Below are 27,000 nucleotides of genomic sequence, written 5' to 3'. Positions count from 1 at the left end.
CAAATTGTTACTCTTCCCCATCACCAGTGATTTCCAATACCCACATGTGTAAATCTTCACCATGTAGAATGTTTCTATTACAATCTCAGGATGGCATCGCCATTCTTAGAGTTAACACGACAGAGCCCACAATTCAGCTGGCACCGAAGACGAAGGCAGCCCATAGGTAGAATGTGTGACAACGTTATCTCCTTGGGTTAAGTGCCCAGTGACAGAGCACTGAAACGACGACAGAAATTACCATGACGAGAATCAGTCACTGCAAGACACAGGGCACTGAAGTTGCTGCCCTGAGATGAACATGTGTTGCATTGTTACGCTGTGATTAATGTATGCTTGGCACTGACGTTAGCGTTTCTTTTTTCTTTTTCTTTTTTTGGTTTGTTTTAATTTCTCCTAAGGCACCACCAACAATTTCAATGTCAGCAAGTGTGCCCCCAATACAAACCAGTGGAGAACCACTGTCTTACATCATGATGCCAACAATCAAGTGCTCTGGGGTCGGAGTGGGGCATCTGGTTGTTTCGCTTTCCTAAAGTCTCCTGATGAACCAGTAACTGAAGCCAAGGTAGAGCTGGAAACACCATCACTGGTTCGGAAACAGTCTCTCAAGATGTCTAGGAAGACACCAAGGAAACAGCTGTGAAAGCGAAAGACGTAAAAACAACTCTGTCCATCCTAGTGGGAAAACCAATCAGCCTGCAGGGCTCCTTCCTTCAAAATCTCTGCCTGTTTTAAATCGTTTTAATGTGCAGCCTGTTGAAAGGGATTAGGGTAAACACGGTATTTCCACTCAGCATTAAAATCATTAGTGAAAACATTAACTCAAGATGAACAGTGGCCTCTGAAAGTTACTGATGTCAGCTGGGGATGGACTGTCATCCTCCAAGAAATCCCTTCTGGGGACTCCTGACCCACGGAGTCATTCAGCCGTTCAGCAGCCATTTACTCAGCGCTGACTGCCCACCCACAGTGCTAGGATGCTGGTGGAATGATAATGAGAATGTTTTTGTGGTTGTTGTTGTATTTAAACTGCATTTAAAAAAAATATTTATTTTTGAGAGACAGAGCACAAATGGGGGAGGGGAAGAGATAGAAGGAGACGTAGGATCCAAAGCAGGCTCCAGGCTCCAAGCTGTCAGCACAGAGCCCAATGGGCGCTCGAACTCACAAACCGTGAGATCATGACCTGAGCTGAAGTCGGATGCTTAACCGGCTGAGCCACCCAGGCACCCCTGTTGTTAGTATTTAAAAATCAACTATAGGGGTACCTGGGTGGCTCAGTCAGTTGAATATCTTGACGTCAGCTCAGGTCATGATTTTGCAGTTTGTGAGTTCAAGCCTCACATTGGGCTCACTGCTGCCAGTGCAGAGCCTGCTTTGGATCCTCTGCCCCCAATTCCCCCCCACCCCCCCCACACCGCCCCCCCCATCTCTGCCCCTCCCCCACTTGTGCTCTCTCAAAAATAAATAAACATTAAAAAAATCAGCTGTATTGACTTAGATTAAGGTCTTAGATTCAATAAAACGTACCAACTCTAACTGTGCAGTTTGGTATGTTTTCACAAATTTATACACCTATAAAGCCGTGACCACAACAAGATACAGAACATTTCTATCACTCTAAAGTACCCCTGTGCCCCTTTCTCTAGCTGCAAGCAACCACTGATGTGCTTTCCGTGACTCTAGATCAGAGTAGACTAGATTAGGTTAGAATTCCACATTGGTGATCACTGCTCTTTTGAGATTCATCCCTGTTGTATATATTATTCCCTTTTAGTGCTGAGAAGTATTCCATTGAATGGATATACCACAGTGTGTTTCTCCATTCAACATTTGATGGACATTTGGGTTGTTTCAGTTTGGGGTCTTATGATTAAAGCTGTTGTAAACATGGGGGTTCAAGTCTCTGTGTAGAAATGTGCTTGATCTTGGGTAAATACTTACGAGAAGAATGTCTGGTAGTATGGGTACAATTTTTATGAGAAACTGTCAGTTTTCCAAATGGTTGTACTATTAGAAATTCCCACCAGCCACGTATGAAGAGTTCCAGTGGCTCCATATCTTCATCAACGCTTGGTATCATCAGCCATGTTGATATTAGTCATCCTTATGGTGAACAGTGCTGTCTCGTTGTGGGTTTTAGTTTTAATTTCCCAGATGGCTTGTGGTGTTCAGCAACTTTTCATCCATTTATTGATACTTCTGATTTTTTCTTTTGTACAGTGTCTGCCCCAGTCTTTTCCAAGTTCATTTCCAAGTGGCTGATAGTCTTGCTTTTATTGAATTCTAAGAATCCTTTATATCTTCTGGATTCAAGCCCCCTGTGAGATGTGTGCTTTGTGAACATTCCTCACTCTGGCCTGCCTTCCCATTTCCTTAACAGAGTCTTTGAGATAGTCACAGCTTTTCATTTTGATGAAACCCAATTAATAATTTTAAAAAATGGTTCATGTTTTTTGCATCCCATCTAAGAAATCTCTGCCTACCCCAAGGCTGCAAAGACTTCCTCCTATGTTCCTTCTAAGGTTTTATAATTTTTCTAAGGTTTTAAAAACGTCTAAGGTTTTATAATTTTAGCCTCTATGTTTCAGTCCACGGTCCACTTTGAGTTAATTTTGTGTGTGGCGTGAGAGAAGGGTTGTCTTTTGTGTTTTCCATGTGAATGTCTAGTTTTTATGGTCCTGTTTGTGGTAAGACTGACTTTCCCCATTGAATTACTTTGGCATCTTTTATATTTTTGGATTCTATTCTGTTCCATTGATCTGTATGGCTGCCCTTACACCAACACCATGCTGTCCTGGTTACTATGTAGTGAACGTTGTACAGCACTTACTATGTACCAGGCACGGTTCTAGATGCTTTGCATATGGTCATAATTTAATCCTCATAACATCTCCATGGGTACACAGAGGCTCAGAGAGGTTGAGCAGCCTGCCCAAGGTCACGTGGTGGCAGAAACAGCATTCAGGTCCAGGCAGACTGGTTCCAGACTCTTGTTCTGACCCCCTGCACTGTCCTGCCTCTCATCACTGGCACATATAGATTTATCAAAAGGAAATATGCTGTCTCCCAAGGCTTTCTTTCCTTTGGGTGAGGCGCTGGCACAAGGGCAGAGAGAAGAAGGAGACAGGAGTCCCGGCCCTTGGGGAACCTTCTGGGTTGAACTGTGACCTCCCCAAAAAAAGGTATGTTGAAGCCCTGACCCCTGGTACCTCAGAATGTGCCTTTGTTTGGAAATCAGGTCTTTACAGAGGTCATCAAAGTCAATGAGGACACGATGGCCGGCCCTAAACCCATGTGACCGGTGCCCTTAGAACAAGGGGAAGTTTGGACAGACGCACGCACAGGGAGAACACGCACAGGGAGAAAATGAAGGTAGGGTCAGGCTGATGCTTCTGCCAGCCGAGGAACACCACGGATTGCCGGATTGCCGGCAAAGCACCAGATGCTGGGGGAGGGGCCTGGAACAGACACATCTCCAGGTCTCAGAAGGAATCTGCCCTCTGCCACCTGGGTCTCAGACTTCCGGCCTCCAGAAAGGTGAGAATATGCATTTGCATTGTTCACATCCCTCTGCTTGCTGTGCTTTGTTATGCAGCTCTAGCAAACTAACTGGGAGCTCACTGCACATTGTGTTAAATGATTAAACACATGAGGAGAGAAGGAAGGGACCCAGGGAAGGAAAATCTAAAATGCCAATTATTTCAAATGCGACTCAATGCTTCCAAATCTGACTTAAGTGCATTTAGAGTATTTTACAGATATTACTTTGAATTTCATACTACTATGAATTTTGTAGGCAGAGATCTGCCTAGGTTGTATTCTTTGTTTACATCTACGGATAAAGGGCATGAAACATTTGGTGGCTGGCAGAATTCCTGACATTTCAGGGGCTGCAGAGCCCTGTAAGGGTTCGTTCCTCGACAAGATCCTAAGGGAGGCCCTGTTCTTCCTGTCATTCCAAGCCAGGCCTCTTCTGCTCTGCTCTTCCCATGAAGTCAGTCTCTGCCTGGCTTGATGTGTTCCTGAGCACAGGGGCCACTGTTGGCCTCCAGAAGAGGAAGGGCTGTCCTTGGGGGAGGGGAAAAGGAAGGGGAGTGGAAAGGAGGGGGAAGGGTGGGGAGGAGGAGGACAGGGGAGGGGAGAGGACAGAAGAAAAGGAGAGGAGAGAAGAGAAAAGGAGAGAAGAGAAAAGGAAAAGAAAAGAAAGGAAAGGAAAAGAGAAAAGAAGAGGAAAGGAAAAGAAAAGAAAAGAAAAGAAAAGAAAAGAAAAGAAAAGAAAAGAAAAGAGCATCTGACTTCTGTTCATGTCATGATGTCACAGTTCATGGACTCGAGGCCTGAGTCAGGCTCTACACTGATATTCAGAGCCTGGAGCCTGCTTCAGATTCTGTTTTTCCCTCTCTCTCTCTCTCTGCCCCTCTCCTGCTTGTGCTCATGCTCTCTCTCTCTCAAAAATAAATAGGCAAAAAAAGAAAGGGAAGGGAAGGGAAGGGAAAGGAAGGGAAGGGAAGGGAAGGGAAGGGAAGGGAAGGGAAGGGAAGGGAAGGGAAGGGAAGGGAAGGGAAGGGAAGGGAAGAAATCAGGAGGGAAGAGAATGGGGGGCCAGGGTGTTGGTTCCTGGCTCCCTTTCTCCAGGCACATTTTGGCTGGCTGAGTCTCTCCACTGAAGGTCACGGCTCCCGATGGATGGCCTGCCCACCCTACAGACCCACCCACCCGAACTAATCCGTCTAATCCGTCCTCCGACCTGGCTACCTGGACAGCGCCCTCATCCCTTGAGCCTGACCACAATGCACTCCAGCAACCTGCCCCGCTTCTCAGCCCCCCTCAACCTGCACCAACGCGTCTCACCGCATCCTTTCCTGTATCAGCCACCAGACACTTGACTTAGCTCACACTGCTGGTCCCGGTCTGTCCCCCGACTAGGAGCTCTCCTTCTCCTGGGCAAGGGCTTTTGTCTCCTTTGTCCACTGATGTATCCCACACGCCTACACCTGTGCACCGGGGCACAGAGTAGGGGCCCCGCCAGCACTTGCTGAGTGTTGGCGGAATGAACACTCTGGCTCCAAGTTTCATCTTCCAATTTTCCTGGAAGGCGGGAGGGCATTTTCAGCTTTTTCCACGGCATCTGTCTGGTTCTCTTCCGGAACACTCGTAACCAACAAAAACTGTACTTGTTTGCTAGGGCTGCCGGCAAAAGGGTCACAAACTATGCGGCTTAAGTAACAGACGTTTCTTCTCTCACGGTTCTGGAGGCTGGGAGTCCGAGATCAAGGTGCCAGCAGGGCCGTGCTCCCTCCGAAGGTGCAGGGAAGACTGTTCCAAGGTTGTTCTAGCTGCGGGGAGTTTCTTGCCTTCGGTAGCATGCCTTCAAAATTCACATGATGCTGTGTGTGTGTGTGTGTGTGTGTGTGTGTGTGTGTGTGTGTGTGTAAATTTCCCCCTTTTAATAAGGATGCCAATTATATTGGATTGGTGGTCCCTCTATTCCAGAATGATCTTTTCTTAACTAATTACACCTGTAACGACTACCTCCTGAGGTACTGTTAGAGCTTCAACATATAAATTCTGTGGGGATGACAATTCAACCCATAGTAATAATTAACATTTACTGAGCACCTGTCTTATGCCAAGTGCTGTGAATTACTGTATAGCTCTCATGGTAAGACCTGTGGAGGTCTTATTGTATTATTCCCACTTTCCCTTAGAGAAAACAGAGGCTCAGACAGGTTAACTAACTGGCCCAAGGTCACCCAGCGACTGAGCTCAGGGCCATGAGCCCATGGAGCCCAAACACTCCACCATCCTGCTTGTCGGTGCCCACTTTCTGCTCCAACCAGCACCAGATCCAGGGGCTCGAGATGCAGCTGTGAACTCTGAAGGTTTTGATTCCGAAACTGTGTGTTCGTTGGGAGGCAGAGGGGGGCGGGGAAGCCAGTAGGATTCTTTTTCCCACTTGAATGCTAGGCACAGCCCATTCCTGAGTAAGAATGACTTAATGTGGATTGTGCTCCCCCTGGTTAGAAAAGGCAGTCTCCGCTTCTCGAAGGAATGAGGCTCGCGCTCCACAAGCTGCTGCCCCGCGTGTCAGCTGACACTCGGGCTCCCACGGCCTGCGTGACACACGGTGGGGGCTCGCTCAGAGAATTAATGCTGTGCCAAGAAAATCGATTTGGAAAACCAGCTGTTTCTGCAAGATGCAATGATTCACAGCTGCCCAAGCCGATGAGCAGTGCCAGGAGCCAAAATTAATTGCGAATCAAATGAACAAAAATGTCTTTCTCAAGTGTCCTGGGTCCCAAAGCCATTTTAACAGACTGTCAAAAACTCGGTAAGAAGAAGAAAAATTGGAAAGTCCTTTCTCATAGGCTGCTGCCTCACAGGGCTGGACGAAACAGTGTCCGTATCTTGGGAAACAAGGTGACGAACACTTTGGAGAGGCCAAGGGGTTTAGCGAAGACTGGCTGTCAGGACTGCTGCCGTGGCCTTCATGCACACTGACGTCTGCCTCCACGACAGCTCTGTAAGGTGCTGGCTTAGTTTCCTGTGGCTGCCATAGCGGATTAGCACAGACTCGGCGGATGAAGGAAGTCCGAAGTCTAACGTGGGTCTCGTGGGGCAAAACTCACAGCTGCTGGCAGGGCTGTGTTCCTTCTGGGGGCTCTAGGGGAGAATCCGTCCCTTGCCTTTCCAGCTTCCAGAGGCCACCAGCTCTCCTTGGCTGGTGGCCCCTTCTTCTACCAGAGACAGCAACTGCCACTCCAACATCTGCTTTTGTCCCTCGTGACCCCCAACCCTGCCTCTTTCACTTTTAAGGACCCTTGTGATGACACTGGGCCACCTGGTGAGTGCAGGATGACCCCCCATCTCCAGACCTGTACCTTAACCACACCGGCAAAGCCTCTTCCGCTGTGTGAGGTTACATGCTTATGCTTCCAAGAATGACGACAGGGACATTTGGTGGTGGTGGGGGGGGTGGGGACAGAATTCTTACCACACGCAGGCCTGGCTATGTCCATTTTAAAGATGACAGACAAATTCACAGATGTTGGGCAATTTTCCCCAGACCACTCAGCTGCAGGTGGGTCACTGGGCTCTGAATTCAGAGCTGCCGGGCCCTACAGCCTTAGCTCTTTCTCCCCTCTTTTTCTTAGCTCCACCCCAGACTCCTTGCCTCATGCTGGAGTCAATCTCGAGGTGCTCCAGAGATTAGGCTAAATGCTACCGTGTTAAGAACTGCTCCCAACGAACTCTTCTGCATCTCCGTTTCCTTTAGATGACACGCTGGGAGGGCTGCAGATGACTGGGACCATGTGCACAGGGCCAGGCGACAGGCTGCCAGTGCACTTCCCTTCCCATCATCGGGCTCATGTCTGCTGGACCTTCAGTGCTCGCCTTCCTGGGGCCCTCCTCCAGGAAGCCCTCCCAGGAGAGTTCATCCCAGGGCTGCACGTGGTATGTGTCTGTTTCTGGATCTTTCTCCCTAGAACGCGATGACTTCACTGGTGACCCCCTGGCACAAGCATGCTATGGGTGTGCTGGAACCGCTGTGGAACGGATGCGTGTGTGCGTGAACGACTCTACCGTGACGGCTATGAAGCCGTCACTCCCCACAGAGGGCCCGCAGGGAGGTTCCTCTGGAACACACATGCCACGTGACCACGACCCACCATGATCCACACTTGAAGGCAGGAGGCAGGCAGACTCCCAGTCTGACCCCTGCCTCTCCCAGGAGGGGGAAGTCACTTTCCCTCCTTCCTGCGATTAGCACCTCCAAGAAGTGCTCTATCAAATACTGGCAGCTTTTAGTGAAGGCGATCCACAGGCCAGAGAGAGGGCACCGGAAGGAGGGCACGTGGGGTCAGGGAGACGGGGCTGGAGGCATCGTTACTCTCTCTGCTCCTCTTTTGAACCAGGGCGACCGCCTGACTTTGAGGAGTGATGTGAGTGAGCGTTCCTGAGATCCCAGGTAAAGCACTTCCGGGTCCTGGGGAGCAGCGGGGGCCCTCGATGCCAGCTCTCCCCACTCCCTACTGGCTGTGTGATCCTGAGCAAGCCAGCTCTTTGGGACTTGGTTTCCTCACCTATCAGAAGATCGCGAGAGGGGCGCCTGGGTGGCGCAGTCGGTTAAGCGTCTGACTTCAGCCAGGTCACGATCTCGCGGTCCGTGAGTTCGAGCCCCGCGTCGGGCTCTGGGCTGATGGCTCGGAGCCTGGAGCCTGTTTCCGATTCTGTGTCTCCCCCTCTCTCTGACCCTCCCCCGTTCATGCTCTGTCTCTCTCTGTCCTCAAAATAAATAAACGTTGAAAAAAAAAATTAAAAAAAAAAAAAAAGAAGATCGCGAGAATCATCACAGCCTTACTTAAGATGACAGGTGTTGACAAATGGGGTACTTAAGACTCTGTGAGCCCACACCGTTTGCCAGGCACCGCTGGCATGTATTCACCTGTTCAATCCTGACCCCATCTCTATAAGGCAAGGGCAACATCCTTGTTAAAGAAATGAGGAAACCGAGTCACAGAGCTGTTGAATAACTTTGCCAGGGTCACGCAGCTCAAAAGGAACGGAGCTGGGGTCAGAATCCAGGCTCTGCCGTCCAGGCTCCGAAGGGGGACACCCAACAGCCCCAGCCCCACAGACAGCAGTTGGGGCACGGACGGGACCGTCGACTTCCGAAGAGCCACAACCAGCGTTAATCTCCAGGGGCGACGATCAGCATGCCTTTCTGTATACACCTTACACTCCAACAAAACATTTCTCAGACAAGAAAATGGAAAGGAAACCAGAAAGCAATTCTGGCATGAGGTTATGTGAACAAAAGCAGGATTACTACGTGTAAGAACAGAACATCCACCTGTGCACAGAAAGGCCAAGGGGAGATTTTACCAAAGGTCCTTGGGTCGTATGATTGTGGATCTCTTCTTCGGTTCTTTCTATTTTTCTGAATTCTACAAATTTACCTTAATGAGCTCATGCTGATTTCTTACAACAACAAAATACTTAACCAAAAAACTCCCAAAACCAACCCTGTAACTTCCTATCATTATCATTCTACACTGACTGTGCTTTTTCACGGATCACCGTAAACGCTGACAGCCACAGACTGGGGAGGGAGTCTGAAACTCAAAAGGAGAATTTTGTGAAACTCCCAGATTGTGAAGCAGTGAGGTATTTTCGTCTAAGAACAAGGCCATGGGAGAAAGCAGAGGGAGACGAAACATCGGTCCTCAACGCTTTCCTGACGTCCATTTTTAGAAGCATCTTGTTAGGATGCCCATTGAGAGCAAGGAGCAAAATAGCGTTCTGTTAGAAGTGAGTCAGGAGTGCCACTGGGAGCCTCTGCCTGTTTGCAGAGGTCAATCCTGCCAGCAGAAGTCGGTGCACGCGAGTGGAAATAAATGAGCTTCTCCATTAAGGTCAGAGAACCTCACTCTGATTCCCCCGCCTCCTCTCTGTCCTTTGGAAGTGAGCCCCATCGTGTACTACGTGCCCAAAAGGTGAGGCACGGACCTCACCCCAACAAGGTAGAAGAGAATCCGACAGCTCATCAAAGGGGAAACCGAAGCTCAGACAGGTTGAAAGCATTGTCTAGCATCACATGGCCAAGAAGTTCCAGAACCAGGACTCAAGCCTAGTTTGGTCTGATTGCCAGGCCTGTGCGGTTTCTGCTAAATTGTGAAATTGCCAACTTCCTCCCTACAGTGTGTTTATCGTGCATCTTTGAGGTTGACAGTGATGAGTTCTGTGTCTTCTTTTGGACACTTTTGCTTCTTGTTAAACTCTTTTTTAAAAATGTTTATTCATTTATTTTTGAGAGAGAGAGAGAGAGAGAGGGAGAGGGAGAGGGAGAGGGAGAGGGAGAGGGAGAGGGAGAGGGAGAGAGACCACAAGTGGGGACGGGGCAGAGAGAGAGGGAGAGAGAATTACACACAGGCTCCATGCTGTCAGCACAGAACCCAAAGCGGGGTCTCCATCCCACAAACCACGAGGTCACAACTTGAGACGAATCAAGAGTCAGAGGCTTAACTGACTGAGCCATCCCAGCGTCCCCTTTGCTTATTATAAAGTCACTCTCTGTTATGCTGATCGACGGGAATGTCTTTTCTCCTTTCTTTTCTCTCCAAAGTCCTACATGTTTGGGGTAGAAAGGTGACAGCTAATGCTTTAGAAACACTTTTAAAGTCGTGGCAATGGACCCGAGGCTCGCAGGGACTCTCGCTTGGACCCTCAGGGAGAAATGGCCCTTTCCACTGGGTGTTGATCACACTGTATCATCTGTGACCAGGTGAGAGTTCTAAGAAGGGAGCTATTTATTAAAAGAAAGATAACACGGGAGCAAAATATAGATGAGAATATTCTCTAGACAGGTAAAACATCATGAGCTGCATGATAAACTCCTAAAATTCAGGTAACTTTGGAGAGACAAAGGACATGCTCCTTTAAAGGCCAGCACATTTACGGTCTGGGGGTCCCCACAGCACTATGCACCCCCTATGACGTTCTCAGGAATAACCGGTCAGTTCACTTACAGAGAAGATGGCGGCCAAAGTCTCAATGCCACCGGTGCTCAAGGTGATGTATGGGATCTTTTCCGGAGGGACCCCAGCTTTCCCAAAGATGCTATTGGTGTAGAACCAAATCTATAACAAAGGGAAGAAAAACAAGGGAGGAGAGTCAGTGAAAGGCATCTATTTCCAAAATTAAGTTCAGGTCCAAGGTGGTCTCTGAGATTCACAGCTGCATCCAGAGTGGAGCTGTATGATGTGGCCAACTACGTGTTTTCTTCCTGCTCCCTCCTCTCCCCTTTCTTCATCACTAACAGAACTACCACACTGGGGGCAACACGTGCTCAGCCGATGGTGGCAATGACACAGGAACAGAAATGTTGGTGAGGCTTCTTGGAAGTCTCCTTAAAATGAGCTTTCCATCAAGGACGTGTGATCCCATTTTTTGCCCTTCCTCCCTTCTGCTGTCAAGATGGTGAATGTGATGGCTGGAGCTTCAGCAGCCTTCTTGGATCACTAGGTGACAGGATAGCACTGCTATTAGCCCCCATGGCAACTCCGTGAGAAACAGAAAAGGTCCCTGATCCACAAGATGCTTTAATGTCAACTGCTAGAAAACCGTCACAGTAAATCTATAATGGGGACAATGTGAATGGCGCTCCTAAGGGTTGTGTAACACACAACTTACAAACCTACACAAGGAGCCCCTGCTTTGAAATGCAAGCCACCTGTTCAGAGGCTAGAGTGCGAGGTTCGAAGAAGCCTGTGTCGTCACTCACTTAGAGTGATGCTGTAATTTACTAGCCAAATCTGGGCACTTTTGAGGCTGTTAATAATTAGTCTAGGACAACAGACACAAATCTGGACGCCCTGGGCAAAGCAGGATGCATGGTCCTGGGACGGCTGGGCCACCCCTCCCAACTTCCCTCATGTGTGGGGATTTCTGCCACTGGAGACCAAACCTAATCCTAAGGACACTCACGGGACCTCCGACAATCACTGTCTGGAGGTTGGAGACCTGGCTCCATGCTGAGGTGGCTGTGTGACCTCAAGCAATGACCTCTGTCCTGCCGGGCTTCCTTCTCCTCCTCAAAGAGGAGAGGGTATCAGGAATTGGGTAAGAATTGTCACTGCTCATTATTAAAGTTTTGGGTCCAGGGGCTGGACACGGGTCATTTGTGTTCTCCCAATCCCAACCGTGCCTCAAAGAGCAAGGGTTTGCTAGAGGACAGAAACCCGTGCTGTCCTTTCCATGACATCTGACGGGGAAACCCACTGTGTGAAGGGCCTCAGAAGCATTTACACACTGATCGTTATTAAGAAACATTAGAGCTCCTTGGCTATAACTTGTCAGGCCCGAGCGCAGCCTCTTACTTTGTGTTTGGAAAGAGCTCTTGTTTCTACAGATTTGTCTTGTTACCAGCAGTTGTTTACCAAAAAAAATTTCGTGCCTCGGGGGAGAAGACAGAATTTAGGACCTGCACACATATATGCAGATGGATTATGTTTTAGCGACAGGAGTAATTCTTCATAAAGTTACGGGCAACGCTCAGAGCCCAGTAAAAAGGACCGCATGCGTTTCTGTGAGTTTGTGGGATTTGATGCATCTCTGGGCGAAATGCGTTTCAATGCTCCCGTAAGACAAGGACCCTCTCCCCTGTGCCTGCTCGCACTTGACTGAGCTGAGAAGTTAGAATTTTAGATTCTACTTTTGCTTTCACATTCACAGAGTACACACGTGGCTCCTGATAAATTCATTAGTTCCTATAGCTCTTGGGGCTGTGACAGAAGCCAAAATTATTCCAGAAAGCCTCAGTCCTCACTGGATTTGTTTGTATAATCTCCACTCCCTTTTGAAGGTTCACTGTGACCCCCAGCAGATCTGCAGGGCTGGATCAGAGGAGCAGAAACGCCTTTACCCAAAGTCACTGATTTTCGACAGCCAAGGCTCCACGGCCCCTTCCATCCCCCGGTGACCATGCGGACATCACGGTATTCTCAGCCTCAGTCTGGACCCCAGAGCTGCCAGCCTCGGACCCCGCTGGATTTGTGTTCTCCCGCGGAAGCGGTGCCCTGCTTGCCCCGGGGTCTCCTTCCTGGCTTCTCACACCCCCTGCAACCCCCTTCCCCGTTTCCAATTCCCCCTGTAGCCTCAGGCTTCCCCAGAGGGGGTTAAACGTTAGCAAAGGGAATCATTTGCATAAAATTACATGCTCAAGGTGGGGAGTCATTTCATACGTAAATGTACCTATTCATTGATAGGCAGAAATCAGCCCTGAGGACCACCTCCCCCAGTCCAGGGCCTGTGGGGTGTTCCTGCTGGGCTGGCCCCGTCCCTGGAGGGGTGCGGGGGTGGGGTGGGGGGTGAGGTCTGCGCACGAACTGCTCATCTTAGTGCTGGCTCCCAAAGCCATTGCTCTCCCCCTGAATCACCTTCCAGAGCAGGAAGGTAACGGCCTCTGAGGTTTATCTTCCTGCACTGAGGTTTATCTGATCAGGCAGTTTGAGGGCGTCGGACGACCCAGAAGTACCAGGAAAGGTGGAGGGGGTCCCGCAGCAAACCCTCCCGCGGAGGGTGCTTTGTGTTGACCTCATCCTTGACATAGTCAGGTTCTCAGGTGGCCGACTGTCTCCTCCCCCAGAGAAGGACTGGAAGGACAGCAATCTGGAGTTCTGCATACCGGATCTGACCCCAGCGTGGCCCCTGGTGAACTGTGGGTCTGTAGGCAAGTGACTACGCGTCTCTAAAGAAGGGAAAAAAGATCTGGCTTTCAGGGTGGTTGCAAACAAGCTGTAAAGTGATGAAGTAAAGCGTCTTTTCTAGAGCTGGTGTACAACAAACGGTGGGTATCATTCCAGAAGATTTCCAGGTCTCTCCTGAGACACCACTGTTCTTTGGTGAAGAAACATGTCACGGTCGTGCGCATGGCTTGGGGAGGAAGTGCTTCAGGGTCTGCCTCGCAGCCTGGAGAGGGGGGCGCAGGCCTCCTGACTGCCTGCCTCGGATGCCCCAAAGCCCTCCTCCTTAACTCCCGACACTGCGTGTTAGAGACAAAGCATAGCACCATAATCACGTTCAACTCTCTCAACAGCTTGTGCAGGTGACAGTGTGGTCACAGAGACCACACACAGCCCGTCGCACCAGAGCAGAGCGCAGACCCAGGCCTGTTCCCCTCCTGCCCCACAGTCCTTCCTGCTGCACGGGCTTTGCTGGGCTGTTAGCGCAGCTGGCTAACTGGAAATGCCTCCTCCAGCCATCATTTCCCCCGGAATCCCACATATGCCCAGGGCCCTGCCTGCAGCTGGCCTCCTCCTGAGAGAGGCGTTTCAACCCATCACTCTGGCTAACCCTTCAGGAACAAGAAACCACCTGATTTGCCTTTGCCTGGAACAAGGCGATTCTGGCAGAGTATGGGCTCAACACGTGCTTGCAGGGGGTGGTCACCAAACAGTGGCTCCCCCAAACGTGTCTGTGTCCCAATCCCAGGAGCCTGTGAATATGTTACACTACCTGGCACAGGAGCTCTGAAGATGTGGTTAAGTTTAGGGGTCCTGACAAGGGGAAGTTATCCTGGATTATCTAGGTGAGCTGGAAATGGATCATGAGGGTCCTTATAGGACGGAGTTCAGAGAGAGAAGTCGCAAAGGTGGGAGCAGAGGTCAGAGAGAGAAAGAGAGCTGTCAACACACAGGCTGTCTCCACCAATGGTGACGCACGGGATCTACGTTGAAGGATAGAGGACAAAGGAGATCTCGTCGTTTATTGAACACTAGCTCCCAGGGATGGCACCAGTGCTGGACCTACTGTAGGGCAGGGACCTCCTTTCCCTTCATTTCCTACTCCCATTCGGGAACACGACTGTCTCTCAGCCCAAGGGACATGGAATCACATAAGGAATGAAGGGCCCTTGGAAGGAAACACTCATGTGCTCACATGCGCCCCTGCTGGGCTCTCTGTGCACCCGCGGGAAGCTTGTGTCCCCTCTGCTCTGTCCATGCAGGGAGGGACCCGTGGAGTTGGGGCTGGGGTCGCTTCCTCTTCCTGTTGACTGGGGAGGTGCCTTGAATCTGGGAATGCAGAATTCATGGCAACTTCTGGGGTCACAACCTCTAATCCTGCTCCACCTGGAGTAGAGGAGACATTGTGATCCCCATCTATCCGATTCCTGTGCCAATCTCTCTAACCTGCTCTGAGTTTCAGAGGGGAAAAAGGCTCATATATTGTACCCCCAAATCTATCATCTACGTGTCCTAATTCCATCCTCACACAACCCAGTGGGGTAGGTGTCTTGCCCCCATTTAACAGATGAGGAAAATGAGGCTTGGCCCAGTGAGGGCTACACGGCCAAGAGTGGCACAGCTGGGATGTGGGCTCAGGTCCTTCCAATCCTTTCCTGCTCTCTGCTGCCTCTGCTTGCCTTCCTGAGGTGGAATGGGGTGGGGGTTCCATCGGGGGCTGGAAGGGAGCAGGTGCGTCCTGGGAAAAGATAACAACATGCTCTGCAGCCAAGAGAAGCAGACCCCCTGCTCTCCAGACAATTCTAGAGCCCAGACCCCAGTCTTCGCAGAGCTGGTGCATCCAGAGCTCAAGTGTCACCCCTCGTTGCCATCAGGGCCCCTTGGACCTGACCATGGATGTGCAGGAATGAGCGAGTGACTCCCCCGCCTCTCCCGGGCCACTTCACACCCTGATGAGCATCGCTGGATGACCTGATGGGGCACCTCCAGCACTCAGCAAGGAGGGGCTTCCTCCCAATCCCCTCACTCTTTCTATTTGGAAATCCAGAAAGATACGAAATAAGGACTCAAATTTTAAGGGTGGCCAGAACATGCTAGCTTTTAAAAGCTTTTCTAAGAGTGTTGGATTTCCTATCTTGCTCCTTCCTTTACAGGTAAAAACATAACCCCACCCTGACCCAGCCCTCAACCAGCTGATACCGCCTTTGAGTCATGTCCCCAGTCACATCTCAGTGACCAAGGGCAGAGGGGTTAAGCTTCTAACCTGGGTTCCAGGGCTGGGAGGTGGGGGTGTGGGCTGGAACCCAGGCGCCCAGGGTCTCAGGGCAGGGCAGCTCTGTGCTGAGAACTTTATAGACATCCTTTCGTCCATCTTCGTGCCATCATATGGAGGGTGGGGGGAACCACTTTACAGCTGGGGAAACTGAGGCACGGAGCAGTCGTGGCAACTTTCCCCTTAGCCTGCAAGTTCAGAGCTGGGGGTTGAACACCACGGACTCCAGGACATGTCCTCTTGACCAGAACGCTGGGGGAGCCACGCAAAGGGCCTCCGTGTAGCATTCTCCCCATCTGGGGACATAGCAAATCCTTTCAGTGAAGTGTCTCAGTTACGGAGGTAACAGAACATTCAATCCTTCTAATTTGAATTAGGACATTATTTGGGAAGAAACTTCAAAAACAAAAGCTATTTACAATGCTTCTCAACCTGTGATTAGAAGTTTTGTGCAAGACAGGATTTGGCCTGCAGCGTTCCTGACGATGGGTCGACAAAGGAGATAGACCATCAGAGGGCTCCGGGCTCCCCCGGGGGAAGGCATCATGTCTAAGGCCTTCTTTCTCCCTCCCTCCACCCTCCCAGCCTTGCCTCCCCGCCATTTGGTTCTTTATGGAGGGGACGTCTGGTGCTCTGTCAGGCACGGCAGGTGCACCACACAGGGGAACAACACACACGTGTCCTTGCCCTCACAAATCTGGTGTAGCAGCAAAGGGAGGCGTTACACAGCAGTTGTACAGGTGACAGACCCGAGGGACACACAGCTGCCTGGGAACGCTGTGACGCTTGGGCACCCGCCGAGTGGACAAACCCGGGAGGCCATGAAACGCCTCCGAGGGTCCAGAATGGGCATCACCAGGCTTATTTGCAGCCTGCGCCCTGAGCCTCTCCACTCTTGTTTTGCGTCCATTTCTAACAAGCTCCAGCACCTTGTTTCCCAGCCAAGACCGCATGGTGGGAGCAGCCAAGTTTGCAAAAGAGTGGCATCGAGAGAGGGAAGAACACGGTGTTAGAAACAGTCTTGCTGATAAGGGCAAGGGGAGGGGAGATGGAACGTAAGCTCAACGGTTACCATCTGTGACATGTTCCATGTACATAACTTCCTATCACCCCCCACAGAAGCTCTGCAGACTGAGCATTAACATCCCCCGTTTTCATAATAGGAAACCGAGGCCCAGATGAGTCGGTATGATTGGCTTCCTCTGTTCAAGAGGGAAGGAGTCCAGAGGAAGGAAGGGCAACCCCAGGTGTCGATAAGGATACTATAATCCTGGGTATTCCAGAACATTCAGGAAGTCTCAAGAAAACTGGTTTTCCTGCAGCAGGTGTGACAATGGCGTTGGTCCAATTCTCAACCCAAGCGTTTGGTGGAAGCAGCCCCCTCCCTGCCCCTGTTCTTCTCACCTCTCCCCCCCCTCTCCCAGTGTTCAGGTGCCTCCCATGTGCCATGGGCAGTTCTGGGTGCTGGAGACACAGGGACCATGAGAGGTGGCCTTCCCTCACGAGGACAGTCACGGGGAGGGGAGGGACAGCTGTGGGTGTAGGAGCTGCTGTGACCACCCCAGGGAAGGGGAGGGAGTCTGTAACCAGGAGGCTCCTTGCTGGTGAGAGACTGAACATTCACACACAAGTCTGGTTTTCAGGCAACAAACTGTTCAGGAAGAAGGCAGCTGCATAAAATGAAGGATTTAAGTCTAATTTTAGAGGAGGGAATTTGAAAGCCATTGTGAGAAGGAGGAAAAAAGAATCCAGAGCTGAAAAGGAATTTAGAAACAATTAAATGTTAAATCCAACTTTTGCCTGATTTCTAAGCTTTGTGGAATCTATTCATTGATTCTGTTACCAAAAATGTACTGAGCAATTTGTAACGTTGGTTTAACCCAGTAATTCTCCACTGGGGGCAATTTTACCCCAGGGGACATTTGGCAACATCTGAAGACATTTTTGGTTGTCACAACTGGTGGGGTAGGTTATCATCTAATGGGCAGAGGCCAGGGATGCCGCAGAACATTCTATAGTACCCAGGACAGCTCCCCCACCACCCACACCAGGACAAGGAATTTTCCAGCCCCCAGTGTGCACGGTGCTGGGGCTGAGAGCTGCTGGTTTAGTGCAGGTGCCTGGCTCTTAGGAGATGGGCTGGCCAAGCCTGGGCAGGGGCTCCAGGGCAGAAGACCTGGAACCAGGACGTGTGAGTTTGACAGCACGGGCACCCCTCCTATTGTGACCCTGAGCGTGTCCTTGGCCCTCTGTAAACCTCAGTTTCTTCCTCTACAAAATGGGGATGGCACCACCTCCTGCAGGACATTTGGGGCTGGAATAAAGTGATAAATAGGACATACCTAGCAGTATTTGTGACGTCTTAAACCACAGACCACATCCCCCAAATAATTTCTGGCAAAATGAAGGGAATAAAGCAAGTTTTGAAGGGCATTTCAAGATTTTCATCTGTGTTAGCATTCTTTCTTGGCCTCTTGCAATATTTGGATTTGGGGGCAAGAGCTGCAGGGGCAGAGTCTGGACCGGGGCCCAGGACAGCTGGGCTCTGACACCGAGATTGCTGCTAACCAGTGTTTGTCCTTTTGTACGTAAAACAGAAGAGGTAAGACTTGTCTCGCTGGCTGCCTACGGATGACCTGGGGACACAGTCCAGTGTCCCATATGGGGATGCTCTAAGGGGGCCTTAGGGGCCTTCCCTGCTCAGGGCTTAAGCAGCCAAACCTTGTGCCCAAATGGCTGGGACTCAAATCCCCTTTCTACCATTTGTAGCTATGTGACTTAGGGAAAGTCTCCCAGTGTCTCTGTGCCTAACAGTGCTGTGTAACTCACAGGACTGCCATGGGGACAACTTCTGGCTCATGCTAAGTGCTAAGTGAAGGTGTGCTTTATTATTATTACAGCTGAGCAGACAGAGGCTGGGTGAGGGGAAGTGACTGGCCTAGGTTTCCCACTGCAGGTTTGTGGCCACAGTGAGACAGAAAGCCAGGCCTCTGGATACTGGGCCAGAGCATGTTGCTCTATGTCAAATTCAGCATGCCAAGCTACAAGTGTTACTTCTGACGTAAAGATTAGAAATAATCCTAAAACAGCAAGAAATAGATGAAGATTATCTCAACATAATAAAGGCCATACTGGAGAAGCCCAGAGCTAACGTCCTACTCCACTGACATCATATTATGATATCACCACACTCATCAAACTGAGAGCCTTCCCTCTAAGATCAGGAACGAGACAAAGATGCCCGCTCTCGCCGCTTCTGTTCAACATAGTACTGGAGGTCCTTGCCCAGGCAATTAGACAAGAAAAAGAAAAGGCACCCAATTCAGAAAGGAAGGAGTAAAAGCATCACTGTTTGCAAATGACATGATCTTATATGTAGAAAACACCAAAGATCGTGTGCATGCACACACACACACACACACACACACACACACACGCACAAATCGTTAAAACTAATAATCAAATTCAGTAAAGTTGCAGGATACAGAACATACCAAAATCAGTCATGTTTTTATATACTAACAATGAATTATCCAAAAGGGAAATTAAAATAATTCTAGGGGCTCCTGGGTGACTCAGTCGGTTAAGCGTCTGACTTCAGCTCAGGTCATGATCTCACGGTTTGCGAGTTCGAGCCCCGAGTCGGGCTCTGTGCTGACAGCTCAGAGCCTGGAGCCTGCTTTGGATTCTGTGTCTCCCTCTCTCTCTGCCTCTACACTGCTGGTGCTCAGTCTCTCTCTGTCTCTCAAAAATAAATAAATGTTAAAAAAAAATGAAAAAAAAATTCTATTTATAATAACATCAAAAAATACTTAGGAATAAAGTTAAGTAAGGAAATGAAAGACTTTTACACTGTAAACTATAAAACATTATGAAAGAAATTAAATACACAAATAAGTGGAAAAATATTCCATTCATGGATTGGAAGATTTAATATTGTCCAAATGGCCACCCCACCCAAAATGATCTACAGATTCAATGCCTTCAATGCCATCCCCATCAAAATCCCAATGGCATATTTTCCAGAAATAGAAAAAAAAAATCCTAAAATTCATATGAAACCATAAAAGACAATGAAGAGTCAAAAGAATCTTGAAAAAGAACAAAATTGGAGGCATCCCATTTCCTCTTTTCAAAAGATATTACAAAGTGACGGTAGTTAAAACAGTGTGATACTGGCATAAAGGCAGGCATCCAAACCAATGGGACAGAACAGAGAGCCCAGAGATAAACTCATTGATGCCCAACTGACCTTGGATCAGGGTGCCAAGAACATTCGATGGGAAAAGGACAGTTCGGCAAATGGTGTCGGAAAAATTGGATATCCACGTACAAAAGAATGAAATTGGACCCTTATCTTTACTCAAAATGGATTAAAGATTTAAACATAAGAACTATGAAAGTCCTAGAAGAAGACGTAGTGGAAAAACTTCATAGCATTGGTCTTTTTTGGATACGACACCAAAAGCAAAAATTAACAAGACTGGCTACATCAGACTAAAAAGCTTCTGCCCAGAAAAGAAAAAAAAAAATCGACAGAGTGGAAAGGCCATCTGCAGCATGAAATAAAATATTAGCAAACCATATATCTGATAAGGGGTTAATCTCCAAAATATATGAGGAACCCCTATATCTCAACAGCAAAGCCAAACCAAACCGACCCCCCACCAAACCTCCAAACAGCACCCCCCCCTTAAAAATGGGCAAAGGACTTGAACAGACATTTCTCCAAAGAAGACTTCCAGATGGCCAACAGACACATGAAAAGATGTTCTACGTCAGTCATCATCAGGGAAATGCAAATCAAAACCACAATAAGATTCCTCTTGCACCTGTTAGGATGGCCATTATTTAAAAAAAAAAAAGTGTCAGTGAAGATGTGGAAAAATTGGAGCCCTTGCACACTGTCGGTGGGAATGGAAACTTGTGCAGCCACCATGGAAAACAGTATGGAGGGTCCTCAAAGAATTAGAAACCGAACTGCCACATGAGTCAGTATCCCACTTCCGGGTTTTGGTCTGGATTGCAATCAGGATCTCGGAGAGATGTCTGCACTCTGGATATTAGCCAGCCTCAAAAAAATAAAAAATAAAAGTAAGAAAAGAAGGAAATCCTGCAACCTGTAACAACCTGGGTGACCCCAGTAGACGTTACGTCGAGGGAAGTGGGCTGGTCACAGAAGGACAGGTACCACATGCTTCCACTTACACGATGGATCTGAAACAGGCAAACTCATAGGAGCAGAGAGCGGGGCGAGTGGTGGTCGCCAGGGGCTGGGGGAGGAGGAAACGGGCAGCTGACAATCAACGGTACGGAGCTCCCGTCAAGCAAGATGAACGAGCTCTGGAGATGTGCTGCGCAAAGCCCGTCCCACAGTTAACAAGACTCCAGTGCCCACTTAGACGTTTGCTAAGGAGGTAGATCTCATGTCAAATGCGCTCACGACAATAAAAAAAAGACACGAACGGCAATCAGTATGAGGAGGGCGGGGTGCCCCGAGCTGAGACCTCACTACCGCTGGTCCCCAGAGCGGACGACGGGGTTTTTCCCCATCCTAGGCCTATGCAGCGGGGTTTACAGACACACCCTAGTGGGATTTATACAGGAAGTTTTATAGGGAACGCGAATCAGAAATTTATGTCCCGGGAGAGGAGAGGATTCTGTTTAGAAATGTCATGGCTCTCGATCCAAATGCCTCATTGAATTCAGATTCCGTATGTGGCTTTTACGACTCCAAATGTTAGCTTGAGGAAACGGAGACGCTCCCTCTCTACCTTCTCAGAACAGGGAGGGTGGCTCTGAGCCTGGAGCTGTAAAGTGCAGGAAACAGCAGGCGGTGTCCAAGGCCATGCTGTTTGCCCCCGGCACCTCCTCCTTCGCTGGCTTTCAACAGACCAAGGACAAAGGTAAAAATGAGTAAGTTGCAAGTCGATTTCAGCTCATCCCAATGTTTCCAAAAATAGAATCAAGAGTGGTTCAAATGAGGCAAAACACTGTGGTTGTAACTTTCCATGCTGTCACCTTGCCCTCTCTGGACAGGGACGCCTCCCTCTCATCTCATGTCACCTCCCCCTACATACCCCAGACACTCCCATGCCGACTTTTAGGGGATGCCGGGCTTATGGAGCTATTTTATCTGGGGCTCTTTAGAAGGGCCCCTTTTTCCTCCTTCTGGACCCAGCCACACTTCTCCTGAGCTATGTGAGCACCTCTACACTGCCCTGCCAGCTGGCTTGCACGCCTTCGTAAATGGGGAACTCACCACTGCACAACGCAACCCATTATTTTCCAGAAGCAGCAATGATAACGATCCCGAGCCTGCTCCCTGGTCCTGGGATTCCTGGATTCTACCCTCAGGAGCCACCAGGAGGGAAGGGGCCAGCTGCGTCTGTCCGTGGGTTTGGGGAACTTCACAGAAGATTCTGCCCGCCTCCGCCCTATCTCCCTGCCCACGTTAACTCAGGCCCCAGGAAAGTTTTCCTTTCAAGCCCGAGGTCCTCTCACACCAAAGTCGCACGTTGAAGCCAGCCCAGCCAAGAGTACTTTTATTTAAATCATCTATCACTTACAGCTTCCTAACTCCTACTCTATTAAGAAACATGAGTTTTCGGGATCACTAAATTAAACAATGGTGTTTATTAAGGGGTGACTGTGTTGCTGCTGCTTTGAACACTTTGCATGGATTCTTTCTTTCGTTACTACATCATCCCATTTTACAGATGACAAAACTGAGGATCGATCAGATCACGTGACTGCCTGATGGCGCAGAGCCAGTGCAGGTGGCAGAGCCAGGACCGGATCCAGGCACCGAGGCCCGAGCCCTGACCACCCCCCCACCCCCCGGTCACCTCCCCCTGGTACCGCCCTTTGCGCAGGGACGCTCACCGCGTTGAGACCGCACAGCTGGTAGCTGGCCATGGTGACAACCACAGTGATGACCTGCCAGCGGACGAAGGGACTCCGCAGCAGCTCCAGCACGGACACCAGGTGGATGTTCCTCTGCAAGCGGCTCTCTGCCAGGACCTCCTCCACCTCTCGGGAGACATCCTCTTTGCCCAGGAAGGTTCGGAAGGCTGCACACAGGGACCATCACAGACTTTCAGGAGGGATTAGGATGTTTGCAGTGGACGGTCCCACCACCCAGACACACGCCTTGTCAGGGACAGAGCTGGCAGGGGCCTTTGAAACCGAGGAGTCCCGAGCCTTTGTTTAAAAACAGAGCAGGGGCGCCTGGGTGGCTCAGTCAGGTCAGCACCTGACTTCGACTCAGGTCATGATCTCGTGGCTCTTGAGTTTGAGACCCACGTCGGGCTCTGTGCTGACAGCTCGCTCCTCCGATTCTGTGTCTCCCTCTCTCTCTGCCCTTCCCCTGCTCACGCTCTGCCCCTCTCTCAAAAATAAATTTTAAATAAAATTTTTAAAAACTTAAAAAAAAAATAGGAAAACAGAGGCCCAGAGATGTGCAATGACTTGCCCAAGGTCACCTGGTTGGCTAGGAGAAGAGCCAGGAGGAAACACTGGTCTCCTGGGGGCCCAGGGTTCAAATCCCCTGCTACCACAGTGCATCTGTTCGTGGTTTGTAAGCATTCCTGCCTCACACGGCTGCTATAGTAACCGGATGACGTATATACACTAAACCCGGGCTCAGAGCTTCACACACAGGACGTATTCCTTTGAAAAGTATTTGCTGAGCACCTCCCGTTTGCCTGGACCTGTGTGCTCTCCTCATTGGAGGCACTCAGATGGTCAGACTGCCTGCTTCTTGGCCAGGATTCTGGGAGGAGATTCTGTCATCGGAAGGAGAACTGAACTAAATGACCTCCAGGGCCCTTTCCATATGACCCTCTGAGGCACAGGAACCTTGCGTGGAAATACTCTCAAAGGGCTAATCTTCCCAGTATTCAAACTCGCCCATGTGACTTGGGCCTTTTCCAGGCTGAACACTGCAAATTTCCAGCCTCAGCGAACCTGCCATTTCTGACTAAGCCTTTAATGGTGCAAACCTCCACATATATATGTATAAAGGTGGGCTTATGGATTAGACCCCTGACAGCATAATAATCAGATAATAGCAGATGCTTTCAGAACACGGGTTTAAATGTTCAGTGCTCTGACATTTGTCCTCCTCCAGAGAAAGGTGGCCATGGTGGCGGCTCCCGTGGACAGTCCATTCCAGACACAGTGGGCATCATCCTTAAAAACACTGCACTACAGCACAAGGCATATGGAATTGCTCTTCTTAAGTAGCAAAACAAAATCCCCAACACACACACACACACACACACACACACACACACACACACACAAACAAAAACACAAAACAAATCAAAAAGGCTGTTAAAACTTCCTCCAGATTCTACAAAAAGCAAGCCCGTGAGACTCTGGGGTGTTATTTCCAACAGTACACTGAAAACTGCTTCAGAATGTTTCTTTAATAAGCTATGATTTAATACTTTTGTTAGTTTTTATTAAGGATAAACGGGAGAAGTAGCTGAATGAATAACATTTCCATGTCATTCACTTAACTACAGTATTGCTAATATTTCCTCAAAGTTCAAAATGCAACACTCATATGATAAAGTAATCCTGAAGTCTGAGGGCAGGAAAGTATTTCTCTCTCCTCCCTGAAATACATGCTTTCCATGTAAAATAAAAGAGAAATCTACAGCCTATTCCCCTCCACCATCCCCCTTTCCCCTTGGCTGCCAGGAAGCTCTCAGCGAAATTCAATGCTCAGCTCTTAACAGAGTTTCCTGGAACAAAAGTCTTCTTTCTTAAAAGCCGCGCTTTCCTTCTTTTAAAGCATCAGTTTAATTTCCTGTTGTATATGTGCTCATAAAGACAGTTTCTTTCTACTTGTTCCACACCCCTTCCTCTAAGTCTCCTGTGACTGGGTGAGGATGAGTATCCGGTGAGGGAGAGTATCATGGCGGACACGGAGATGCACCACTCACATCGCCTTCAGGAAAGGACTCCCCACCGTAGCTGTGAGCACGTGGTTAACTGACACCACCCTGCCCCTGCCTTTGGCTTTGTGGATATGCACTCAACCTTGAAGCCCAGGTGATGCTGTTCCCACAGTGACTCCCGGCCCATGAGTGGGCACGGTGGGGACGCAAGGACACAGCCGTGTTCACCTGGTGGGGATGCCGCAACGCACGAGTGTTGCTCGAGCTCCCCACTGGGTGTGCAGAGACTCAGCCGGGGGTGTCCCGGTCTGAGGCTCTCCTGCTCTATCCTGCCTCCTCCCTCTCCCTTTCTCAGTGTTACTCTCCAATGAAACTTCCGCACCCTTAGCTCCTCCTCAGCACCTGCTTCCTGGAGAAGATGACTGCAGCGATGAGCCGCTTGAAAGCAAAAACAATCAGTTTAGCTCTGTTCTCAGCTTTCAAAGTGCCAAGCTGCTTTGGTTCTTACTACCTTCTCCTGACCTGTGACCATAGCCCACTAACGGCTTTCCTGGTCTGGCTGCATCATGTCCCGTAGAGCTCCTCCCGTAAACCTGTCCTCCAGTCCCCCGGGCTCGGCGCCTGGCCCACGGCCCTCCCTCAGCTCCCACCCTGCTGCGTCACTCCCGAGCGGATCGGTGGCTCATCTTTCCTACACCCCTTGTGCTTCTCGGCTGTCTGCACCTGGCCATGCTGCTCCCTCTGCCAGGAACGCACTTCCAGCCTTTCCTTGCCTGGCTGCTCCTTCCCTCCCTCCCAGATGGCCGAGTGGACAGGAGAGCGTGCCTGGCCACTCCGGGTCCTCCCGGTCCCCGGTGCCTTCCCATCTCAGCACCGTCCCTAGCACCTCCTCTATCCGCTCGCTGCACACACCTTGAGGCCTAGCGCCTGGTGCCTGCCGGGGGAGGGGCACGGTTTGCGTTTGTAGATCTGAGCCCCGACCCCGCCCTTCCCACACCCGCACTCCTGACCTCTCGGGCTGGATAACTCTGTGGCAGGCACGGTCCTGTGCATTGTGGGGCATTTAGCGGCATCCCTGGCCTCTACCCACCAGATGCCGGAGCAGCTCGGCACCAGGGACCATCAGAGCGGCCTCCAAGCGTCGTTTACCAGAGCTGACATGTGGAGACAAACCTGAGTGTCTGCTGATGGGCGGAGGCGTACGGAAATACACACACACGTGTACTTACACACACACATACACTTACATACACAGACACATGCACACACGTATACTTACCCAGACACAAGCACACACATATACTTACACACACAGACATGCACACATGTATACTTACACGTGTATTCACACATGTATACTTACACACATGCACCTGCACACGTACACTTACACACACATGTATGCTTACATACATGCACGTGTATACTTGCACACACACACACACACACACACACACACACACACATACACAATGGAATATTATTCAGCTACAAAAAGAGGGAAATCCTGCCATTCCCAACAACAGGGATGTACCTTGAGGGCATCACACTAAGTGAGACAAATCAGAGAAACACAAACACTGCATGATCTCACTTACATGCGGAATCTAAAAACAACACAAAACAAAAACCCCTCCCCAAACCAAACTCACAGATACAGGGAACAGACTGGTGGTTTCCAGAGGTGGGGGTGGGGGGGTGCGAGCACAAGGGTGACGGCGGGCGAAAGTACAAACTTCCACTTACAAAAGAAACAGGTCCTGGGGGTGTGACACATTGTGACTACATGACTACAGTTAACAATACTGTAGCGTATATTCCAAAGCCGTTGAAAGAAGAGACCTTAAAAGTTCTCATCACAGGAAAAAGTTTTAAGTGTGTGGGGGCACATGTCAGCTGGGCCTATTTTGTGGGGACCGCTTAATGTTATATACAAATATTGAATCGCCATGTTGTACCTGAGACTAATATAACGCCATATATAACGCCAACATATAATGCCAGTGTCCATTATATCTCAATGAACAAAATAATTTAAGAAAATGTCTCCAGACACTGCCAAATGTCGCCAGTTCAGAACCACCGTTTCAAACAGGCTTCTGGTTCCCCCCAGGAGGACGTCACACCAGAGCAGGCCCTGTCCTACCCCCGCCAGCCCACCGCCCTTCTCCCCTGCAGGACCTGGCCCCTGTGCGCTTCCCTACTTTCCAGATAACCTCCCCCCTCCCCACCTGCCCCACTACACTCCTTTCTGTTGGTGGTCACGCCCCGTGGGATTCAGTTCTGGGGTCCTTCCCACCCCATATGTATCCTCTGGCAGGGGGCTCACAAATGTCCTTTTGAAAACAGCAAACAGTAGTAACAGGAAAGCCGAGCTGGAGTCCTGAGGGGCACCAGGGAGGGGTGCATTCGTGCTGTCAGAAGAGAGAGGGCCCTTGAGCAGGGAGCCAAAAGACAGCAAGTTGCCTCACACATCCCGGCACTCAGGAGAAACACTGGTACTTTTACTTCTTTTCTCTCTCCAGAACGTTCTTTTGGCCTTTCTGCATTTGACTAGCCTTGTTCTTTG

At 49.8% G+C, this 27,000-nt stretch overlaps 1 protein-coding gene across 4 annotated transcripts in view; it reads right to left on the bottom strand.

Annotated features, from left to right (window-relative positions):
- The window catches only part of SLC2A9 (solute carrier family 2 member 9), a 251,137-nt gene that overhangs the window by 61,929 nt on the left and 162,208 nt on the right, over positions 1-27,000 (bottom strand). For all 4 annotated transcript variants that reach the window (XM_045474551.1, XM_045474553.1, XM_045474552.1 and 1 more), the window contains 2 exons: positions 22,408-22,595; positions 10,536-10,646 (listed from right to left, as the gene is read on the bottom strand). In XM_045474551.1, coding sequence (XP_045330507.1) covers positions 10,536-10,646; positions 22,408-22,595 — 299 coding nt within the window. The remainder of the gene's footprint in view (positions 1-10,535; positions 10,647-22,407; positions 22,596-27,000) is intronic.

Source organism: Leopardus geoffroyi, chromosome B1 (genome assembly GCF_018350155.1).
Source record: "Leopardus geoffroyi isolate Oge1 chromosome B1, O.geoffroyi_Oge1_pat1.0, whole genome shotgun sequence".
Lineage (NCBI taxonomy): Eukaryota > Metazoa > Chordata > Mammalia > Carnivora > Felidae > Leopardus > Leopardus geoffroyi.
This window is presented reverse-complemented; position numbering and strand designations above follow the sequence as displayed.